General features: G+C 41.0%; 1 protein-coding gene across 2 annotated transcripts in view; it reads left to right on the top strand.

Moving 5' to 3' along the window:
- The window catches only part of tgfbi (transforming growth factor, beta-induced), a 42,479-nt gene that overhangs the window by 18,039 nt on the left and 505 nt on the right, over positions 1-23,935 (top strand). The window contains exons 7-17 of one of the 2 annotated variants that reach the window (XM_071533744.1): positions 162-303; positions 1,144-1,356; positions 2,082-2,219; positions 2,445-2,587; positions 8,612-8,748; positions 11,961-12,091; positions 18,792-18,916; positions 19,763-19,865; positions 21,032-21,090; positions 21,821-21,845; positions 22,823-23,935. The exon at positions 22,823-23,935 is cut by the window's right edge and continues 505 nt beyond it. In XM_071533744.1, coding sequence (XP_071389845.1) covers positions 162-303; positions 1,144-1,356; positions 2,082-2,219; positions 2,445-2,587; positions 8,612-8,748; positions 11,961-12,091; positions 18,792-18,916; positions 19,763-19,865; positions 21,032-21,090; positions 21,821-21,845; positions 22,823-22,884 — 1,278 coding nt within the window. In that variant the 3' untranslated portion in view covers positions 22,885-23,935. Of the gene's footprint in view, positions 1-161; positions 304-1,143; positions 1,357-2,081; positions 2,220-2,441; positions 2,588-8,611; positions 8,749-11,960; positions 12,092-18,791; positions 18,917-19,762; positions 19,866-21,031; positions 21,091-21,820; positions 21,846-22,822 lie in introns of both variants that reach the window. The other variant, XM_071533745.1, reaches the window with a different exon arrangement.

The following is a 23,935-nucleotide window of genomic DNA, read 5'->3' as shown; positions in this document are numbered from 1 at the left end:
CCTGCGTCATGTCCTGCCCCAACATCCTGTTTCAACAGGAAATACGTCACATTATGGAAGCGTGATGCTCTCAAAATGCCGTTTCATTGTGACTTTTCTATGAAGAACTGTCTGCAGGATGAACCGCCTCCTCCGGTCTGACTCGCTCTGCTGTGTTTCAGACGGCCATCGCCGCGGCCGGCCTGACCACCATGCTGGAGAGCGACGGGCACTACACCGTCTTCGCTCCCACCAACGAAGCCTTCGAGAAGATTCCTCCAGAAACGCTCAACAGGATCCTGGGAGATCCAGTGGCTCTGAAAGGTGAGCGGCAGGATCCGCTCTGCTCCTTTCTCTCAGTGTTTTCAATGTGAAGGAGGCGCTGTGACACCTTCCTGACAGCGCCGAGAGCTTAGTCTGACTTTAGAGGTCTAGAAGTTAAAAATATATCAGCTTTAACCAAAAGATAAGATACACAGCATCGACTCTTTTTTTACAGCACTTTGGTCCCCTCTACTATTAGCAGTGGTGGAAGAAGTACTGAGATCTTTTACTTCAGTAAAAGTAGCAATACAACAAAGTAAAGATACTCCATTACAAGTAAAAGTCCTGCATTCAAAATCTTACTTAAGTAAAAGTACATAAGTATTGGCAGCAAAATGTACTTAGAGTATCAAAGTAAACGTACTCATTATGCAAACTGTCCCCATTTAGAGAGTTATATTTTTCATAAATTATTGGAATATTAATACTGATTTATTGACATACATGTACATGTAAGCAGCATTTTAAAGTTGTCAACGTGAAGCTAATCTTAACAATTTAGCTATACTTTTGGGTAGTCTAATCTATAACAATGCTATTTTATAGTTATTTTATAAAGATGATCAAATGTTTTAAATACAAAATATTGATCTGAAAAGTAACTAGTAACTATAGCTATGAAATAAATGTAATGGAGTAAAAAGTACAATATTTCCCTCTAAAATGTAGTGGAGTACAAGCACAAAGTAGCATCAAATGGAAATACTCAAATACCTCAAAATTGTACTTAAGTACAGTACTTGAGTAAATGTACTTAGTTACTTTCCACCACTGACTATTAGTAGCACTAGAACTGTAAGTACCACTGTACCGTTCCAAACCCTCTGCTGCTGATCCCAGACCTGCTGAACTACCACATCCTGAAGAACATGCAGTGTGCGGAGTCGGTGGTGTCGGGAACGCCCATGGAGACGCTGCAGGGCACCGTGCTGGAGGTCGGCTGTGAGGGAGATCACATGACGCTCAACGGCAAGGCCATCATCACCAGGAAGGACCAGCTGGGAACCAACGGAGTCGTCCACTACATCAACGAGCTGCTCATCCCCGACTCAGGTACTCACTGCTACCACTACTGCATATACTACTACTACTACTGCATCTAGTACTACTGCATATACTACTGTGGCATCTACTACTACAACTGCTACTACTGTATCTACTACTACTACTACTACTGCATCTAGTACTACTGCATATACTACTGTGGCATCTACTACTACAACTACTACTACTGTATCTACTACTACTACTACTACTGCATGTACTACTACTACAATTACTACTACCATCAATACTACGACAACTACTTCCAGTGCAATACATCCACACCAAACTAAAATAAACAGCCATCCATTACATCAACAAACCGCTCATGCCTAACTCAGTTACTCAATGCTGTTAGTAGTAAACTACTACTACTACTACTATAGTATGACAACTTACTTAAATACTTCTACAGCTACAACAGCGACTACTGCTAATACTCAAATACTACTCATCCAAACCAAGCTTGGAATTTATTTCGCATAAATAGTAGTAACAATAGTATTTAGTAGTAGTAGTAGTAGTAATAGTAGTAGTAGTAGTAGCAGTAGTAGTAGTAGTAGCAGTAGTAGTAGCAGTAGTAGTACTAGTAGTAGTAGTAGCAGTAGCAGTAGTAGCACTAGTAGTAGTAGTAGTAGTAGTAGTAGTAGTAGTAGTAGCCGTAATAGTAGTAGTACTAGTTGTTATTGTAGAAGTAGTTGTCGCAGTAGTGTGACTGTTATTTTATTTCTCAGCTAAGACTCTCCTGGAGCTGGCTGAGGGTTCGACTGTTTCCACGGTAACCAAGATGTTAGTTGATGCTGGTCTGAGCTCCCACCTGACCGGCACCGAGGCCCTGACCCTGCTGGCCCCGCTGAACGACGCATTCAAAGGTAACACCGTCTCTTTCTCTCTCTCTCTCTCTCTCTCTCTCTCTCTCAATTCGATTTGCTTCATCCACTTAAATGTCACATGAGCAGCATTGCCACAGCATCTAAATACAACTGAATAGAAACAATACAAATAAATAACTAGTACATAACGATAAGCTGCTGATCTGCTGAATCTCTCCCTCTCTCCTCTGTTTAACTCTCTCTCTCTCTCTGTGTGGTGAGCAGGCAGTCTGACGATGACGGGCGAGATGAGGAAGCTGATGACCAATCACATCGTGAAGGAGCAGCTCTCCTCCAAGGCTCTGTACCACGGCCAGGAGCTGGAGACGCTGGGCGGCCTCAAACTCCGCGTCTTCGTCTACCGCAACGTACGTAAAACACCTCAACACCTTACTTCACTGTGTTCCAACATTGTCAAAGTTAAAATGATCGGCACGGAGTCATTCCTATGTTCCCAGGGTCCTATGTTCCCCAGATTTATATGGCACATAATGGGAACATGACAAAGGGTCCTATGTTCCCCTGTCCTAGGGTTAGGGTTAGGGTTTAGGGTTAGGTTGGTTGCTTGTAGATTTTTACCCAGAGCTCTGACCCCAACTGTTTCAAAGAACAGAAGGGCTTTTTATCAGAGCTATCCAGGTTAGGCACAGGCCATCCACCGTAAATAGATTGCACTAGGGTTAGAGACCTTCAAAATCAAATAAAATGATAACCATTGATTTTGTTGTGTTTATGTAGCTGTTTTGAAGCCTTGTTCCGATAAAAAGAACTGGATAATATTTATGAAATATTTTAACTTGAAATAGGTCAAATTTGACCCGAACACAATAGGAGGGTTAATGTGTGTTAACAGAATATTGAACTGGGGAACTTAGGACCCTGGGAACATAGGACCTTGGGAACATAGGACCCTGGGAACATAGGACCTTGTGAACTTAGGACCCTGGGAACATAGGACCTTGGAAACTTATGTACCCTGGGAACATAGGACCCTGGGAACATAGGACCTTGGAAACTTATGTACCCTGGGAACATAGGACCCTGGGAACATAGGACCCTGGGAACATAGGACCCTGGGAACATAGGACCCTGGGAACTTAGGACCCTGGGAACATAGGACCCTGGGAACAAAGGACCCTGGGAACATAGGACCCTGGGAACAAAGGACCCTGGGAACATAGGACCTTGGGAACATAGGACCCTGGGAACAAAGGACCCTGGGAACATAGGACCCTGGGAACATAGATACAGTCTCATTGGTACAAGGGGGGGCACTAAAATTACAGGCCAGAACAAGGTCACATTTGTTAGCTTGTGGGGAGCCATCATGTTTACTGCTGCCTTGTTTATATTCACATAAGGAAATCTGCATGTTGCCTCAGAGGCTTAAAGCAATATTCCACTTAGTTTTAACATGGGGGTTATTTGGCTCTTGGCCGCCATGAAAACCAGAGTATAATCTCCTCACCAAGATCGGATGCAGCTGGATGAGTTTGTAGCGTTCAGATTTTAACTTCCCATTCATTTGAATGAGGCAATAAAATAGACTGAAAACTGACACTGAACACGTTGGTGAACAGATACAACAACAGATCCTGCTGCTGTGATTTTCAATGGACATTTTATTATTATCTTACTTTTTAGAACGTCATTTGCCAAATAGAATTTTTACTGATAGACAAGAACATAGCGGAGGAAGTAAAAATCCAAACCTTTTTGAGGAAGAAGCAACACTGATCTAGCAGCAGCGTTGTCCACATTGATGCACATGATCTTCAAAAGTCCTGAAAGAATGAATGAATTAATTTATTTGACAATTTCATAACATTACAGCTCTGCAAATAAAAATTCACTCGAGCTAGTTGGAGGCGAGAGAGTGACTTTTGGTTGATGCCAGAAAGGAAAGGAGCGAGTTACAGTAGTCGAGTCGTGAGAAGATTAGGGCATGGATTACTTTTTCCAGGTCGCTGTGTGGTAGTATTGGTTTGAGTCTGGAGGTTCTCAATTGAAGGAAGCAGGACTGGACAATTTAGTGGACAGTCCTGGACAATTTAGTTTACTTAATGTAGAAGGACGGGAGCTCTTTGGATGTAGGTAATAGCTGGGTTAGAATAGGAACATGCATGGGAAGTCTCTGTAAATATATTTTAAGACCCAGTGATCAGTCCCTGATGTGTTCAGATGAAGGCCAGAGCAGACCGCAGCGTGGTTTGTTTTTTATCTGTTCTGCCATGTGAAATAAAGGCATTTTAATTTTTACAATGAGACAGAATGCCTTGGACGTTTTTTTTTTTTTTTTTTTTTTTTGGTGGGAACTAATCTTATTGACTCTTTACAAAGACTTCCCAAGCAATGACTTAAGACCTTTTCCACATTGTTATGGCTCGCTCCTCTTTTTTGGAAAACAACCGATCGACCAAGCCGCTTTTGTCTCGGTAAAATGTCAACTTTTAAAAATCTGGCTTGTGTTCCTTGTCATGGTGACTTCTGGTTGGAGAGGACAAAGAGTCAGTTGTAAATTCACATTTTGGATATCTTGCAAAATGAGGAGAGGAACCTAAAGATTCAGAAAACATCTTCTGAAGTTGTTTTCTAAAGAGGTTTCGATGTTCCTGATAGATTTTAGATTAGCATGAAGTTTGTCACGATGTTCTCCCTCATGCAGAGAGAGAAAAGGAGAAAATAGTTCTTATTATGGCTGGTTAAGGACATTTCCTCACTATAGTTGCTTTAACCACATCTGAACATCTTGTTGCCAGAAAACACTTGAACACTTTTGACCCTGTGGCTCACTCTGTGGCCTGTTGCCGGGTGGATTGCTAGTCTCCATTGCCCATAAAAATTGCATCATCCCCCTTATTAATGTTTTCATTTTGAGTGACACGGGGTCATTGAGTTTGCAGCGGAAGACAGATCACTGTGGTTAGATTGCATTAATAACATGCACAAACAAACAAATCAAACTGAGCTGGGTTAGGGTTTATTATTATATTTATGATTTATTTATATTAAATCAGTCGTCTACTGGAAGTCACAGTTGAGCAGAATAAGACTTGAAAATGTTTCAAACACATTATTTTCATCCACAAGCAAGGTTTCCATATTTCGGGTAATGTGTCTTGGAAGTCAAAATCAGCCTTTATTTGAAAACAAATTTTCAAAATCGTTTTCAAATGTACGACGACTTGAGGAAAAAGCCCATGTGCTTCCAGTACAGCCTCATTAACATATAACTCATAACCACATTCGGTGGATGACTTCATCCAGAGAGTCTCATGGCAGCGTAACTGAAGCCATGCTGAACCTGGGTGGCCTGAGCAGGACGGGGGTCTGGACCCTGTTGGTCCCTCTGCCCAGAGACTGAACCAACCTCCAAACAACCCGAGCACAAACCTCACTGTTATTACCTCGCTTCCTCTTTGGAAACTATTGTGTTCCTCATTATGTGTAACTGCCCGCCTTCTGAGCGGTGATTAGACAGATGTTTCTGAAAACTCAGCGGTGCTGCATGGTTCCCATTTTCTCTCCCAAACACACGACAAACCGGCTTTTCCCTTCTGGACTTGGCTGTTAGGAAGTTAAACTGTATGTTAAACAGGAAGTGTATCTGTGTGAATGAGGTTTGTCCCCAAATAACCTCACAAATATGAATTTCACCTTCAGTATTTTTCCAACAGCCAAATGTTTTTTTATAGTGGCAAATAAATATATAAATATAATATCTGGTGGCTGATGGTAATGTCTAACCTTTAGTTTGTCATTTCAGTTTGTTTAACAAAGATTTATATACTTCAACTCATGTGAATCAAATCATTATATGTGCTAACAGTCGACATATTTCAGCCAGTTCAAAATAGTGAATTTGAATTTAAAACTTATCATCAAAGGTGTCGCCAAAATTGAGAAAACAATAATCTCACAGATTATCACTTTAAAAGGGACTAAAATATAATAAAGACTTTGCCAACTTTATATCTAGTGGCACGTTTTTTGACTGACTTTGACCTCAGTCTGGACTTTGGGACGGAGAGAAGAGCCATATTTAAGCCTTGAGGGTTTCGAGCTCCGTAATGTCGGGTGGAGCTAAACCAGGTGCTGCTTCACAAGCAAGGCACTGACACCGGCAGGGTTTGGGGTTCGATTCCCACCGGGTCTGCTCCAACCAGGAACACATCCACTCACAGTGCTGTATGGTGCTTTGGATAAAAAAACATCCACAAAGTCGCACATGAAGCTGTAAGGTGTTTCTTGAGTAGAGCTACATACCGGGTGTGCGATGTGTTTGAGCTGTATGATTATGGCAAAAATAATAATCTGGATTATTTTGCTAAATGTTGTGATCAGGATTATTGATCACGATTAATTGTCTCAGACTCAGGGGAAAAAAAAGTATTGCTCTTTTGCACCATAACATGTATTTTATTATTTTTTTCAGTACAGTATTTCTATTAAGGAAGAAGGTTCTGCACACTTAGATCCATGCAAGTTTCTTTAATAAATCAAGTGCCAAGCTTTCGGCCACAAGACCTTCATCAGGGCAAGTCATCAGTGCAGTATTTCTCAAAGCAGCAGCAACTAGAAAGTCTACTGTCTTACTCCTATTGTGTCCTTATTTACCAAAATCCCATAATAAATAATTCACATTACTTTGACTCTAAGGCAAACTTTGCCCAGAATCTGTTCTTGTTCGTCATCTGGATTCAAATCAAAGTGTCTGCAGATGAGAAGATGATCCACGTTCAGGAGCTAAAACAACATTTTCAGGAGTTTCCTCTCTAACGGATCCGTTCTTTTCCACAAGTTCTCTCTGTAAAGTCTCTCTGCTGCTTGGTTTTGGTCACATGATGCAGGTTGAGCATTCAGAGGCTGTGATTGGTCAGGAGAGATGGAAACCACACCGGGACTTTGAGGGGAATTGGAAATATAAAAAGCACTTCAATATCGCTGAACTACACCATTATCAGCTGTGGAAACATAATATTGCGATATATACGATCATCTAGGATTGATTGTGCAGCCGTTCTATCGGTTCTCCAGCGGTTCCACACATGTTCCACGCTGCAGGTTCTCCGTCTCGGTTCTCCTGGGTGGCAGACACACGGCTCAGATTTCTGCTCTGTAATGAACTCTGCAGACCACAAGAAATTTCCTCCTTCCCACGACTGGTAAATCTTTCCAGACACCATTTGTAGGCCCTAGTGTGTGTGTGTGTGTGTGTGTGTGTGTGTGCGTGTGCGTGTGCGTGTGTGTGTGTGTGTGTGTTACCGACGGCTCTGACAGGCTCTGACAAAATGGCCACCGTCCAACACACGCCGGGTGCCGAGTACAGAGAGAGACTCGAACTCCTGGTAACCTCTCTAACCAGGATTCAGTTTCAGACAGGAGGACAGAGTGTTACTGACAGGCAGGTCGCACCACAGGAAGTCCCGCCCCTAAAATCAAAACCCCCGGCGGCTCCCGACGGCTTTGAGTCCAAGTCGGCGAAATGTGTTCTGCCAACACACACTGATGCAAATGTAATGACAGTAAAATCACAAAATGAGTTTGTTAATCTCCTCTGTTGTAATAATGTAAATCAAGATTCAGCTGTAATGTTTCATTGTCACAGTCAAATAATCAAATGGTTCAAAGTCAGACAGTAGACTGTGATTCACTTCTGATTGGTTCAGCTGACTACAGGCTAGTGTTACTTGGCTTCTGATTGGTGGAGCTGACTCTTGACTCCTTTACCCAAAGTGCCTCAGATGTGTCAGAAACAGGCTCTGAAACAGTAAAATGGCTGCAAGAACGTAAAAATAGTGATGAAAACTGATTTCAAGTTGCACTTTAGGAACAGAAGGCTGTTTTTATTTATGATTTTTATACATAGAAATAGATAGAATAGTTATTAATAATAATAATAATAATAATAATAATAATAAACTTTATTTATATAGCACCTTTCATATCATCAAAGATGCATAAGAACAGAAAGCTGCTTCACCATACTTTTTGTAATTCAGTTGTACATACATTGGACACACTGTATTGCTATTAAGGTATAAAACACCTCCACCCATCCTCTACCCCTCCCATCCCCTCCTCACCCGTCACATCTTTAAAGAAAACAACATATATACACAAATGAAAATATAACCAAATAACCAAAATCCATAAGGAATACGCACACAAAAAAAGTAGCCTTACAAATACTGCAGGTACACGAGTTTGACAATTAAGATTTCTTACCGAAATAAGAAAAGTAGCGTCAAGCCGCTCTTCTTCAGACTGAATTGCGATTTCTATCAGGTTCTTGATGTGTTCAGTAAATGGAGACCAGGTCTTGTATCTGTATCTGTTTCTTCTGTACATCATTGATTCACTCTCTCTCTCTCTCTGTGTCTGTTGTGCAGAGCCTGTGTATTGAGAACGCCTGCATCGCCGCTCACGACAAGACCGGCCGCTTCGCCTCCATGTTCACCGTGGACAAGGTGCTCACCCCCCCCATGGGGACCGTCATGGACGTCCTCAAGGGCGACGATCGCTTCAGGTAAACAGGAGTGATTCACCTACTCCATTTTTTGTTGTTATTTGATGTTTCTGCTTTGTCAGGTGAAGTACGGTGCAGAGTGACAGGCAGGGAGGGAAACCACCAGCCACCGGTAAAACGCTGGTACAGTTTGCCTTTTAAGATTCCTCTACCAGCCGCTTTGGCAGGAAACCAACCATCACTTGGAGTTTTATTGATTCTAAACATCGAGTTGGCTAGTAAAATAATGGAAATGGCTCATAAGTTAGTCTGCTCTAGAAGCCCCTTTGGCAGGTTAGAACAATAACTATAAAGATAACTACCGTTTTTCCTCTAATAGTGGTCGGTAGTCAATTAAAAGCCGGGTCTCTGGTAATGTCCGGGGCCGTGGTTGACATGAACAAATAAAGGCCGGCCCCAAATACAGGCCGGGGAAAAAAACAAAGGAAAAAACAACGGTGGATACCGGTAAACTCCTGCTGCCTGTAATATAATGTAACTGTAGTTTGTAGTAACGTACGAGTGCCACAAGATGGCAGTATGCCACAAGACGGCTCGGCCGGAGGAAGTCTCTGGAGCGTGCCGTCGTCGATTACCGTAATTATCGGTAATGCGTTGCAGTAACAAAAAAACGGCTACCTAACGAACCCCAACAGAAGCAGATCAGAAAACAAGGAGGCTTCGTACTAAAATATGAGCAAATATACTTATCAAACAGAGGGAATTAGAAATAAAGGCCTGTCTCTAATATAAGCCTGCTTCCAATAAAGGCCTGGTACCCTCTGCAGCTGAGGTAAATGAAGGCCCAGGCCAATATTAGAGGAAATACGGTATATTTAAATTGTTCTAAGTTCTCTCTCCTTGGCAGCAGTTCTCACGACTGTGTCGTCTAGTTACTTTAGAGAGTGAGTAAAGTAAAAGCAAGTCAGTAAAGTCGTCATCCTCTATTTTGGTCTGAAAACATGTGCACCGAAATAAAACCATAATTGGACTTCACTGGCTTAGAGCGGTGGTTTTCAGTCCTTTGGTCCTCCGCACCCTCACTCCTGCTGGTTTTAGATCCTACCAGGCAGTTGATTGCAGTTAATTGCATTCACCTTGCATCCCAGGTGTAAAATTATCCCTAATCAGATGGTTAAAATGAAAACCAGCAGGGACAAGGAGGACTGAGAAACACTGGTTTAGAGCAGAGGTGGGCAGTCTGCAGGTTTTTGTTCGAACCAAACACTACAGCAGCTGATTTCACTGATTAGCGATCCTTCAACCAGAGAGGAAGAACTGATCAGTGAAATCAGCCGCTGTAGAGTTTGTTTGGAACAAAAACCTGTGGACTAAACTGAAGATCTGCAGAAAGAGAGAGCAGAGAGAGAGAACAGAGAGAGAGCGTGGACGTCAGGCAGCACATGCTGTTCTGTTTTAACGCCGGTTCAAAGAGGAAAGAGATAACTCCATGTTGGAAGAGTGACAGCAAAATCAAAGGTCTTCCTCCCTGACAAAACAAAGAAAATGCCAAATTTCTGCGAGGTGGTCGGGATCCAAAACCTGTTCATTTAACAGAATATCAAGCAAAAGGAACCACCAGGTCTTCTCAGGAGGGAAGACAGGCGATAACTTTCCCATCTTTGATTTTGTTGTCCCTCTGCCAACACGGTGGCGTGTCCTTCATGACCGCTGGAAGGCATCCGCTCTCCAGACCTTTCGTGACAGGTCTTTATTCAGGATCAAAGCCCCGCCTGACAAACGACAAAAAATGAATATTTTGAAACCGTCGGCGCCATCCGAAACCTGCCAAGCTTCTCCTCCGCACAAAAGACGGAACAGTCCCACGAAAAGTCTGAGGGTTTTGTCCCTTTTTAAGGTCTTTCCAGGGAACATTTTGGTCTCAAGCTTTTTTATGACAAGCAATTACAGTAAATACCCAGGAAACCTTAGCTCCTTAACCTGTAATGGTTTAAGCAGCCAGCGAGGGAGCGGAGCCAGAAACAGCTACTGCTTTCATTCCCCCCCGCTGCCGGAGACTTTCCTCCCTCGCTGTGTTTTGTTAGGCGGCGCGGTCCAGCGATCTCCGGCGGGGAGTTTTGCAATAATTCAGACTTGTCTAATAAATGCAAATCTTTCAAGCTCAGAGCCGTGATTTATTTATTAGGAAATGAGTCTGTCGGCAGCTTCGCCAAGTGTCTCCTCCTCTCTGAGGATCCTTGAGATAGTGAGATCCTCTGTGTTGAAGCTGCGTGGTTTATGAACCGAGGAGGGACAAACCACCAAAAGTTTGGCTGTGGCTGGTGAATTAGACTTCTCTGAACAGCAGGGATGTGGACTCGAGTCATATGACTTGGTTTCGAAGCAGACTCAAGTCACAATTCTAATTGAGACTTGACTTGATGCATGAAGAGAAGACTTGAGACTTGACTTGACTTGGGTTCTGGTGACTTGGGACTTGACTCTGACTTGTACTCTGATGACTTGAAAAGGTTTCTAAAGTCTTGACTTGAGATCTTGTGTTTGTGTAAATGACTTAGATTGAAAGTGATGAGATTTGTTCCAGCAGACGACTGAATTTAAATTCTGTTTTCTGAATTTGTATGGAATGATTGAATTTATTGAAGTTGAAACTGATTATAGAAATCAAACTCATGATGCTCTTACCAAGTTTTTATCCTATTAAAACCATATTGCATTGAAAAGTCCTAGATATTTAGTTTTCTTTAAGATATTAAATTGATACTGGACTCTTGATTTGTTCTGACTTGACTTGCTGTTCTACATTTAGACTTGAGACTTGACATTAATGACATGGACTTGACTTGGACTTGACTTGGTAATCTACCTTTAGACTTAGGACTTGACTTCAGACTTGTGCCTCAAGACTTCAGACTGACTTGGGACTCGAGCAAAATTGACTTGGTCACACCTCTGCTGAATAGCCATGTTTTCTAGGTTCTTTCCTATTCTAGAAATATAATATAAGTCGTCTGGCAAAAAAGTGGGAGTGGACGGTGAATTCTGGAATGTACAAACTACTATGAACTTCAGACAAAAAAATGTGTTTCCTATTCCTGCCTTATGTATAACCACCATAAGATAATGACTGTCTCATTATAAGCATCATTATGCTGATAAGTAAACAACATTGATTGATTATTGTTTCTTGTAATAATGATTACATCACTCTAAATGTCATTACACCACAATCAATTGCTGTAAACCCCCCTCCCCTCCTCTCCTCTCCCCAGTCTGCTGGTGGGAGCCATCCAGACGGCCGGCATGACGGAGCTGATGAACCAGCAGGGGGCGCTGACCGTCTTCGCCCCGACCAACGACGCCTTCAACGCCATGCCGAAGCCCGAACTCAACAAACTGATGCGTGAGTTCAAATCACGTAGCATTGCATTAGATACAACAGAATTCCAAGGAAATTGAATTGCATTTGATAGTTTAGTTTCATTTAGTTGAAAGTGGTTCAACGGAGAAACCAAGCGCTAAAAACACATGATAAGATGATGAAAAATAGCAGAACAATACATGACTTACCTGAAATACATCTGAAACTATAACAATACAGTCTTGCATATTTGCATTTTAATTTTTATTAGCATCTGTCATTAGGTGAACGCATGGATCTAAAGCTTCTTACTATGCCATGAGGGTATACATTTCTAACACAGGCGACCCCAGTGGGAATTGAACCTCTAACCCTGGCAGTGTTAGTGCCTTGCCCATTGAACTACACCGCACAAGAGTAACATCATTTCAACAGGGCAACTACAATGCATCAGGGATTTCTCAATATGACATTGCAACATAGTCTAGTGAGCTAGATCTCCATCCAGTTGTGTCTGGAAGGAGACGGTGTAGAAACCTGAGACGGAGCTGATCAATCTGCTCCAATCAGAATGCGCTCAACCTGTGAGCATTGAGTTTTATTGGTTGCCAGATACCGTATTTCCTCTAATATTGGCCCGGGCCTTTATTTACCTCAACTGCAGAGGGTACCAGACCTTTATTGGAAGCAGGCTTATATTAGAGACAGGCCTTTATTTCTAATTCCCTCTGTTTGATAAGTATATTTGCTCATATTTTAGTATGAAGCCTCCTTGTTTTCTGATCTGCTTCTGTTGGGGTTCGTTAGGTAGCCGTTTTTTTGTTACTGCGATGCATTACGATAATTACGGTAATCGACGACGGCACGCTCCGGAGACTTCCTCCGGCCGAGCCGTCTTGTGGCACTTGTACGTTACTACAAACTACACTTACATTATATAACAGGCACCAGGAGTTTACCGGTATCCACCATAGTTTTTTCCTTTGTTTTTTTTCCCCGGCCTGTATTTGGGGCCGGCCTTTATTTGTTCGTGTCGACCACGGCCTCGGCCATTATCGGAGACCCGGCTTTTAATTGACTACCGGCCACTATTAGAGGAAATGCGGTACGTCACTCAATCGAGGGTGGGCAGCATCATGAAGCTGCTCCAGCACCAGAATTTACCTGATGTACAAGTGCATGGTGAAGGTAAATACTGCTGCCCATGGTTTGGACCAAGCAGTGGACGCAGCTGCAAGCCGGTTTTTGAAAGCCGAGCATGTCGTGGCTCTTTAAAGTCTTTCTCACGCTCTGTTGGGGAAACCACAGTAAACGCTACAGACACCGGGGGGTGGAATCACTGAATGACAAGACGAATCCGAAAGAAAAAGCTGTGTCGCGCAGTGAGAAGGAAGACGATGGTTTAAAACCCTGTGACACTTCCTGTCCTTGAGCAAAACACTGAATCCCTACCAGCGACCTCCCTGCTGGAGGGAGGGGGGTTAGAGAAAAGACAAATTTCTCCCTCAGGGGATCAATAAAGTACCACAAAAACACATTTTCCCAGACAGATGATCCTCGATGATCACTGTGTCGCTGTTTACACATCGCTTTCTGGTAGCCCAACTGGTAATCCTGTGGTTAACCCAGTATTTAGCATATTCAGATACTGTGCTCTTGGTGTTTAGATCATCAGACATCTGCTCCTCGGATACCATGGTATTGTATTTCCTCTCAGCATTAAAATCAGGGTTTTTTTTTAGCTGTAAACCTGATTATATGGCTTCTATGTAGTGAACAGCATTAATCCTGTACTCCTGAAACTGGCTTAAAACAGTGTGTTTACGCACTCTTTGAAATCTGCTCCGTCTTTAACAGTTGAGCTCAACATCAGTGAGAAGCTGAGGGACGTTTGAGTAATCGCTGAGTCTGTCTACACCCAGGAATGATTACAGCGTGGAATGCAATCTGGATGCTCCGCAGAGGAAATCACTTCCAAACAGCGAGCTGCTTTTAAGTGTTTCCAGTCCCGCTGCAGCCTGTAGAGACTCTCTGCTCTCTGAAAACCAGCCGTTCATGGGGGGTTCCTCTAAGATCTAACGAGAGCCAGTAAACACCTCAGGGTTCTTCGTGAGGAAAATATTCCCTAAATGTTTCTTTGAAGAAGGTTCCACCCCTTCATGTGGGGTTTCTTCCAGGAATCTTCTGGGGGTTACAATGTGAAGAACACCTCAAGGTTCCTCAAAGCCCTTTTAGGTTTCAGATGGACTGTAGTCTGTGTCTGCACAGGTTTAACAAGGTTCTCTCAAGACCCAAAGGGATCCTGGATCCTCATTACACTCCTGTAGAACCAGGACGTCTAGGCGTTCATGGGAGGTTCCTCTAAGATCTGAAGAGAGCCAATAAGCATCTCGGGGTTCTTTGTGAGAGAAATATCCCTAAATGTTTCTTTGAATAAGGTTACTTCCTTATGAAGTGGTTCTTCATGGAAGCTTCTGGGATTCCCCCAATGGTGCAATTTGAAGAACACCTGAAGTTAAGTTTTAGATGCACTGTGTTCTATGTCTGCACAGGTTTAACAATGTTCTCCCAAGACCCAAAAGGAGTCAGTAAGCACATCAGGTGTCCTCACTAGACACAAATATCCCTGAAGGTTTCCTCAGAGAACGCCCATATGCTAGAGGTTCCTGGAAGTACCATCAGCGTTCATGAACCTTTTATGAAGGGGTTCTTCTGGGAATGGTTGTACTCTGACGAACTCCTTAAGATCCTCTAAGTTCAGTTCAGTTCAGATCTTTATTGTCCCTTTGCAGTAGAAGGCAAAAACACAAACACAACATACAAGAGGACATGGGACATTAATCACAACAGTTACAGCAAACAGTGCTGCTGAGCAGTGCAGTCAAGGTTTAGTGCAAATTAAGCGCATTTATTGCACTTGGAACAAAGGAAAATTTAAACCTATTGCTTTTTACCCTGGGGGACCTGTATCTCCGCCCAGAGGGGAGAAGAACGAATTCCTCCAAGAGTGGGTGGTCAGAGCTGGCCAGGATCGACCGTGCCTTCTGCAAAACTTGTCTGTCATAGATATCTGTTAAAGAAAGCTGCTGCGGGCTTCTTTAACAATATTGAACAAACTATTTTTGTTTTCCACTGTAAGGTTCCCATACCAAGAAATTAAACAAAAGGTTCAAATAGACTCAATAAACGATTTGTAAAATAAAGCCATCAGTGTCTTGTCCACATTAAAAGTATTCAGTCTGCGCAGAAAGTGAAGTCTCTACAGGCCCTTTTTGCAGATTGCAAAAAGCCCTTTTACTTTGTTGACCGTACTGTCAAACAGGGGCAAAATAACAAATGCTTGAATTCAGTGAAATACACTTTGACCTCTTGAAAAAGCATGAGCGGCTCTTGCTTTATCTCGTACGGTTGATGCTTCCTCTCTTGAGACGGTTTACTTGTCTAGCAAGAAAAAACAAGAATATCTCAAGTAGATTGAATTTGTTTGAAGTCACATTCAAATCTATTTTAGCCAGGCTTTTACCCCCGGCTGCAGTATGTCCCGCTGTGTAACGCTGCTCCTTGTTTGGCCTGGACGTCCCGAACCGTTCCAGCAACACCTTTGTTTATATGAGTGAGGCACGGCCAAACCATTTACTACCGCTGAGATGAGTTGGTAAAAGCCGGTTTATACAAACTGTCTTAGTTAATCAACTTGTTTTCTTCTGCCTTGGCAACGCAAGTGCAATCTTGACATATAAAGTGCATCGCAGCACGCAACCTTCTGCTTCAGCCTAATAAAGCAATGCAGAGACAGAGATGGACGTTTGTCTCGGACTGTTTAAAGAGTGGGGGGGGGGGGGGTGGAGAGACAACATGGTGTCTCTCCACCATGTTGGAGGAGAGACAACAAAAGGAGACACCGTCCTTCCTGACAAACAAAGAAAATGTGTGGTTCCTGTGTGTATTCAGATTATACTGTAAAAGGAGGTAAAGGGATCTGGGAAGAGACGGAGGCAGCAGTACAGTCTTTCCTTTTGTCTCCGGCGTGTGTGTGTGTGTGTGTGTGTGTGTGTGTGTGTGTGTGTGTGTGTGTGTGTGTGTGTGTGTGTGTGTGTGTGTGTGTGTGTGTGTGTGTGTGTGTCGACATCAGACGATTGGACTTAATCTTAGGATTGAAAATGATGAATGAGTCTGACTGTGGAGTTCTGTTCGATTTCTAAAATTTTATCTATCCATCATGTTAATGGTTTCTAATTCTGGAATTAATTTCTGTTTAATAATTTTAACAAAAAACAATTAGTTTGATGCAAGAAATGCATTCCAGTTCAAAGGTTGTTACCCTGCCTGTCTGCCTGTCTGCCTGTCTGCCTGTCTGTCTGTCTGTCTGTCTGTCTGTCTGTCGGTCTGTCTGTCTGTCTGTCTGTCTGTCTGTCTGTCTGTCTGTCTGTCTCTCTGTCTGTCTGCTTGTCTGTCTTTCTGTCTCTCTGTCTGTCTCTCTGTCTGTCTCCCTGTCTCTCTGTCTGTCTCCCTGTCTGTCTGTCTGTCTGTCTCTCTCTCTGTCTGTCTGTCTGTCTCTCTCTCTGTCTGTCTGCTTGTCTGTCTTTCTGTCTCTCTGTCTGTCTCTCTGTCTGTCTCTCTGTCTGTCTCTCTGTCTGTCTCCCTGTCTGTCTGTCTCCCTGTCTCTCTGTCTGTCTCTCTGTCTGTCTCCCTGTCTCTCTGTCTGTCTGTCTGTCTGCTTGTCTGTCTTTCTGTCTCTCTGTCTGTCTCTCTGTCTGTCTCTCTGTCTGTCTCTCTGTCTGTCTCCCTGTCTCCCTGTCTGTCTGTCTCCCTGTCTCTCTGTCTGTCTCTCTGTCTGTCTCCCTGTCTCTCTGTCTGTCTGTCTGTCTGTCTGTCTGTCTGTCTCTCTGTCTGTCTCCCTGTCTCTCTGTCTGTCTCTCTGTCTGTCTGTCTGCCTGCCTGTCTGTCTGTCTGTCTGTCTGTCTGTCTCCCTGTCTCTCTCTCTGTGTCTCTGTCAGTCTGTCTGTCAACACAAAATTCAACAACTTACAAGTCATCTAATTACTAATTAGCATCAAATTACTTCAGGGAACCTGAGGTAATCAAAGGGATAACGTTGGAAATAAAAATGGAGCAGAGAAAGTTAGCGATGTCTCTGCTCGCTGTTAAAGAAGAGGATGAGGAGTCTGTTGTAAAACTTTATTTGGAGTCAGTGTTGATACTCAACTATCAGGTGGCAAAAAGTGTCACTTGCTTATTTGCTGTGTCTCTACAGACTGTAACCTGAACCCAGACAAAGAATATCTATCGACTATTTTGAGTTTCAATCTCCTGAAACTCAGTCGACTGTTTAGTGCCACATTACAGTCACTTGATAGTAAAGCTGAGTATCTTTATTGGACTTTATTGGACTGTCCAAATAAAGTGTGACCACCCGTTCAGTAGTGAAGGATGTTTACATGCCGTCCTGCCAGGAGACAGTTTCCTCATCTCGTCCTGAGCTCTGCCTGGACAGAGCCGGTTCAAGACTGTTTTCACACTGATGTAACGCAGCTGAAGTTCAGTTCATGTTCGACTCGGAGCCACAAAACACTCGGCTTCCAAAACGCAAGACGCAACGAGGAGGCATGTGCCTGCTGCGAACCAAAACCAGTTAAAATACCTGAAAAAAAGGCTGCATGCATGTTAGAAAAAGCATCACGTGATCACGGCCTTATTTTGGAATCAGAAAGGATCGAGCCAAATATCAAAGATCCATTCTGCTTCAAAGACGCCAGACAGAGCTAAAGGATCATAATCATACATTACCATTTTTATCATGTATTTTATCATATCTTCATATTCAACGTGAACTTAGTGGTTCCTTAGACTGTTATCTACAGGTCCTTTACGCTTCTAAGGTTTAATCTAGTTTATCTGTCTCTCACTCTCTCTCTCTCTCTGTCTCTCTCTCTCTCTCTCTCTCTCTCTGTCTCTCTCTCTCTCTCTCTCTCTCTCTCTCTCTCTCTGTCTCTGTCTTTTTTCAAGTCCCAACAGTCAACAGTCATTTTCAAATTACTCAGACGTCATTTGTCCATATTTGCTGCTTCTTGCGACTTCCCCTCTGTATATTTTATGTGTTTTTTATTCCTTAATTGTGAAGCACCTTGTACTTTGCAGAAGAAAAGTGCTGTAGAAATAACGTTATCATCCTATTGAACCAAAAAATATCTACAGAGTAAAATCAGTGTAATATTGAGGTATCAAGCCTACTTTTACTCTGCAGTACAGTTCTCATTGTGTTATCTAGTAATTAAAGTACTAGATAGATAATAGTATTAATTATAAGGTAACACTTTACAATAAGGGTCACTAAGTTAAGGGTTAGTTAATGCTTAATAAGGGTTAGTTAATGCTTATTAAGCGTTAACTAACCCTTAATTAATGTACCCTTATTGTAAAGTGTTACCAATTATAATAATCCAGAGTATTACATTATTATATTAATTATTCAGTAATTATTACACAATTTACTACATTAATGTAGTACTGTTATCATGCTAATACTTATTCGTTATCACCAGAAATTACCTGCATTTAACCGACAAATTACACATTATAATTACAAATTACTTCTTATTTTATCAGAAATTACCAGTTACTTCCTGATCATTTTTATGTAATTACACAGTAATTACCCTGTATTTTGTGTACCGTAATGTAAAGTGCTACCATGAAGTTTACTGTTATTGTTCTGATCGTGTGTGTGTGTGTGTGTGTGTAGGAAACCGTCAGGAGCTGGCCACAGTGCTGAAGTTCCACATGGGAGAGGGCATGCTGGTCAGCGGGGGGGTGGGGTCCCACTCCAGACTCAAACCTCTGCAGGGGGACAAGCTGGAGCTCGGCATGGTGAGTCACTCTGTCCCACACATCTGTAAATTATTTTCAAAAATGCTGTAAAACAAGATGAGGTTTGACCCGAACGCTAACCGCAGGTACAGAGGAGTGAAGTGTCTCTCTATAATAAAACAACAATAAAAATCAATAAATAATGATAAAAACAATCCTAAGATATAAAAAGCATAAAACAAGTTTAAGAAATATAAAACAAGTATATCAAAGAATAACATAATAATAAAATAAATTAAAAGATAATAAAGAACAATCAGAAAATCTCAAGAAAATCTCCTCTGTCTCAGGATCAGAATAAAGTTCCTCATGATGTTCTGCAGATAAATGTAGTTTAAAGTTCAAAGTTGAATTGAGTGAGTTAAACTGAATGAATGTGAAGACTGAGTCGTCACAATCCTGGCTCCTGATTGGCCGACAGCGGCGGCCAATCAAATGAGCTAAACCTGCTGAGTGGAGGCTTTCAGTTCAAACGCTGCAAACTGGACCCCTGATTGGACAGATTTCAGTCATTCTTTACTTGAGGGAGCCAATCAGGAGGGAGGATGGAGTGTTGAAAATACAATAACTTTAAATTTAACCATCAAACTAAATCACATTTTAAGTGTCTTCATTAAAGATCTTTGATCATACATGGGTATAAATAGAGGAAAATTTGAATTCTTATAATATGGGTCTTTATCTCTTGATGGTGGGAGATGGGGAAATTTTGGAGAAGATTATGATGATTTTGTCTTCTTCAACATGCTATTCTCTGTCTAACTTTCTCTCTCTCTATCCCTCTCTCTCTCTCTCTCTCTCTCTCTCTCTCTCTCTCTCTCTCTCTCTCTTCTCTCTCCCCCTCAGCGTAACTACACAGTTTACGTGAACAAGGTTCCGGTGGTGGACGCCGACCTGATGGCGACTAACGGCATCGTTCACGCTGTCAACGCCATCGTGAAGCCGCAGCGTGAGTCAAACCTCTGAACTTTCCCTGGATAAATAAAGTTTTAAAAATCATCAATATATATACAGTATAGTTCCTAGTTTTAGGAGCTTAAATTTGGTGTATGGAATATATTTTCATACCTAAACCCAAGTGAGAAATCCTCCCGGTCATGCAGAGTCATACTTCATACTGTTATATTTTAAATCTTAATCTTAAATTGGACTTAAAGCTGTGGTCGTTAAGTTTTATTATTTGCCATTTTGTTTAAATTCAGCAAAAGTATGTTGGGTGAACATGAATGAGGAAGATAATATTTTAGAATCTCGCTTTCAAAGTAAATTTTGTGACATCTGACCAGTCGAGGTAAATTCTGGAGCAGGAGGGCTTCGCTCTGAGCTGTCAATCAACTGCACGCTAATTTCTATTGGCTGGTTCCTGTTTTTCTTGATGTGTTTTTTTTTTTTTTACTTATTTTTTATCTTGTTATTTCTCACATCCCCTTACACATCAAAAATATTTCAACATAGGCTGACAGTTTCCTTTACAAGGGGTTAACATTTTTGTAGAGTTTTATATATCCGAACAATTCAACATGAAAATATGTGTAAAAATAAATCAAAACAAATTGAAATAATAATAATAACAATACTGAAAATAACCAATGTAAATAACACAAACATATCAAAACTAAACTAAACATGGGTTATATACAAGTTCACCTTACATAGACATACATATTCAGTCCAACATACATAGGAAAATATCCATATTATTTATCAAAAAATAAAAAATAAAATTTCCTGTTAATTTTGCCTCACTTTAAAGAAGACACAGTAGACTACCTCAGAGCATCACCTGCAGTCCAGTTCCTTACTAAGTTCGTTCAGTTATCAATCCCAGTGTTCCCCCAGTGCCTCCATTAGTGGTGTCCATCTTTCTATAAAAATTTCCCTCTTTATAGTCTTAGCATATATGTAATTTCTTCCTTTGTATAAATGCTTCTTAGAATTGTTAACCACTCATCATAGGTGGGGGGGGTCCTTTTTAAGCCATCTTATTCTAACCGACTGCAGATTTAACTCTTAATTGAACTGGTGTTAAAAAGTCTTGACTGTAGGAACCTGCAGTCTCTCTGCTGTATTGATCTGATGTAGTTTCAGCTGCTGATGCTCTCTGTCTGTCTGCAGTTCCTAAAGTGGAGCGAGAGCAAGCGGACGGACCGGCCGGGACCGCTTCCTCCTCGAGGGTAAGGACACCTGCAGCAAGATGAATGACAGATTTTATTTTTTATTTTTTTTTATCAATCTTTATTGAAAAAACATTCAAATATACCAACAGTGCAGACATGTGCTCAGCATAGTAGTATACAAAGAAACAAGAATATGAATTTAAATAAACAAATAAAAAAACATGTTATTCTTCTTTAAAGAGTTCACCATACAGTTTTACAGTTTCATTACTTTTTTTTAGTGTTATAAGTTTGAGAGTCTTAATATATTCGTTAAATTCACATAAAAATCTAGTGAAATTGGGGGTAACTTTTATTATTTATTTATTATTATGTTATTTTGCATTTATGGATGTGAAATTTACCATATAGAGTCAATAAGTTTACAATGAATTCAATGTCATATTTTTCCTGTTCAAAATGTGTAATGACATATTTACACTCAATTTTAATATTATGATTAGTTTTACACAATATATAATCTTCTATTCGAGTCCAGAAAGTAATTGAATGTATACAATGGTAAAATAAATGCGTTAAGGATTCTGGTTCATCATTGCAAAAATTACACTTGTTTTCAAGATGAATGACAGATATCTATAGAGCACAACGGGTGGTGACATCATCACCTGGCACCGAAGATCATGCAGCCAATAGCAGATGGCCATTTCAGTCACATGCTTTTTACCTTTAGAGTTCAGGTTTTACACAGATCTGGGTTTGATGATTTGATTCTTTCTCTCCGCAGCCCGACTCCAAGAGCTTCAGGAACGGTGAGTTTCTGTTGTTCAACACAACGACTGAAAAAAACACTTCAACTTTCTGCAGAGAGAAGAAGAAGGAGCTATGCACTTCTATAGAGCTATTACTGCATAACCACACATTACTGTATACATTATTACTATTAATACCAACTCTGAGATTAGAAAGATTAGAACAAACTTTATTGATCCTTGTTGCAGCAGCAAAGAGTAATAGGATTCAGCAAAGAATAGAATAGAATAGAATAGAATAGAATAGAATAGAATAGAATAGAACAGAACAGAACAGAATAGAATAGAATAGAATAGAATAAGAATATAGAATAGAATAGAATAGACTAGAATATAACAGAACAGAATAGAATAGAATAGAATAGAATAGAATAGAATAAGAATATAGAATAGAATAGAATATAGAATAGAATAGAATAGAATAGAATATAACAGAACAGAATAGAATATAATAGAATAGAATAAGAATATAGAATAGAATAGAATAGAATAGAATATAGAATAGAATAGAATATAACATAACAGAACAGAATAGAATAGAATAGAATAGAATAGAATAAGAATATAGAATAGAATAGAATAGAATATAACAGAACAGAATAGAATAGAATAGAATAAGAATACCGCAAATAGTTTTTTTTTTTTAAATAACACAACTGACAGTTTCAACACTACAATGTTTTAAGTAAGAATATATTAATCAAAAAATAAAATATAAAATGAAATACATGAAAATGAATGAAAAATATGCCAAAAATATGAAATATATGCAGTATGAAAGTGAAAAAAAAATAAAAAAAAAATAAAAAAAAACCTAGAGAAATATATATGCATCATATAAGAGATTAGGAAAAAATATGAGACTGTGAGTTAGAGAAATGTGTGAATTAACAGTGTATACAGGTTTGTGCTGTTTCCTGTCTTACCGTGTCTCAGGGGGTTTTCTCTAATGAACGCCGGCTGGATTTGTGTTTCAGAGGATCTGTTCCAGAAGGTGATGAAGAGTCGCTCCAGCAGGACGATGACGCGCACCCAGTAAAACCAACCAGGAGAACCAACCAGGAGAACCAGCACCCAAACCCACAAGAACATCTGGAGAACCGAAGACGTTCTCTTCCCAAAGTCTCAAAGAGTCTTAAAGGAAAAATCCCCTAAAACACTTTAACACCGTTACAAACAACAGATATTAGCGATGAACTTTTCATTCCTGTCTCCATTCAGTAGTTAGTTGTGTTTTTCTTCTTGGTGGATAACCGGCCAATCGTAGACGAGGTGACGTCACCTCCAGATGTTTCCAGCAGCTCCAGTGGAGTTTGATATGAGAAAATGTTTCAGGATGTAAAACCTCAGCGGTAAACGTCAGGTTTTGGTGTCAGTCCCTCAGAATCAAAGAGCGAGGGCTTCTTCTTTCTAGAGCCGCCATTTTGCACCAAGAGACGTTCAACAATCATACAGGGAGAGATCCATCGTAGAAGAGGAGAGAGACCAGTTTCTCCACCAGCAGGAGTAGGAGAGAGACCAGAATGCACTGCAGCAGAGAGACAGGTTGGGTTTCACTATCAGTATCGCTCTCTCCACAGACACATAAAACCTGGAGTAAAGTCAGCTTGATATTGGATATTCGGTGGATATTCATTTTTCCACCTTCATGAACTTGTAAAGCAAACAAGTAAAAACCACATCGATGAATATATTTGTGATTCCTGGAAGAGGAAGAACAATTTACAACCACTGGCTTCAATATTTGAGAAAATAGATCCGCAGAAGAGCCAAAATCAAGCTAATTTTACTCCAGTTGTGTGTAACCCACAGCTGAATGAGTCCAGGCTCATTCTCTGGGGGGTTGTTGAAAGGCATTCTGGGAAACGTAGGAACTCATAAAAACTGCAGTAGAAGGAGACGAGGCAGGTTGGGAGAAAGTGGAAACACAAAAAAAAGTAAATTACAGAATAAACATGGAATGAACTGAGCATCACAGATTGATGATAAATAACAGTGTGAAAGTATCAGAGGGGATTTTTCCTTTAATTTTGTCAAAGACTGCTCTCCGGTCAGACAGCACTGTGGAGCTGAGGAGGATATGGAATATT

This window comes from Centroberyx affinis, unplaced genomic scaffold, assembly GCF_046629955.1.
Source record: "Centroberyx affinis isolate AG114_WGS23_722 - 3 ecotype Tasmania unplaced genomic scaffold, CSIRO-AGI_Caff_v1 ptg002422l_1, whole genome shotgun sequence".
NCBI classification, from domain to species: Eukaryota; Metazoa; Chordata; class Actinopteri; order Beryciformes; family Berycidae; genus Centroberyx; species Centroberyx affinis.
Note: the sequence above shows the minus strand (reverse complement) of the source record. Positions and strands in the feature narration are given on the sequence as shown.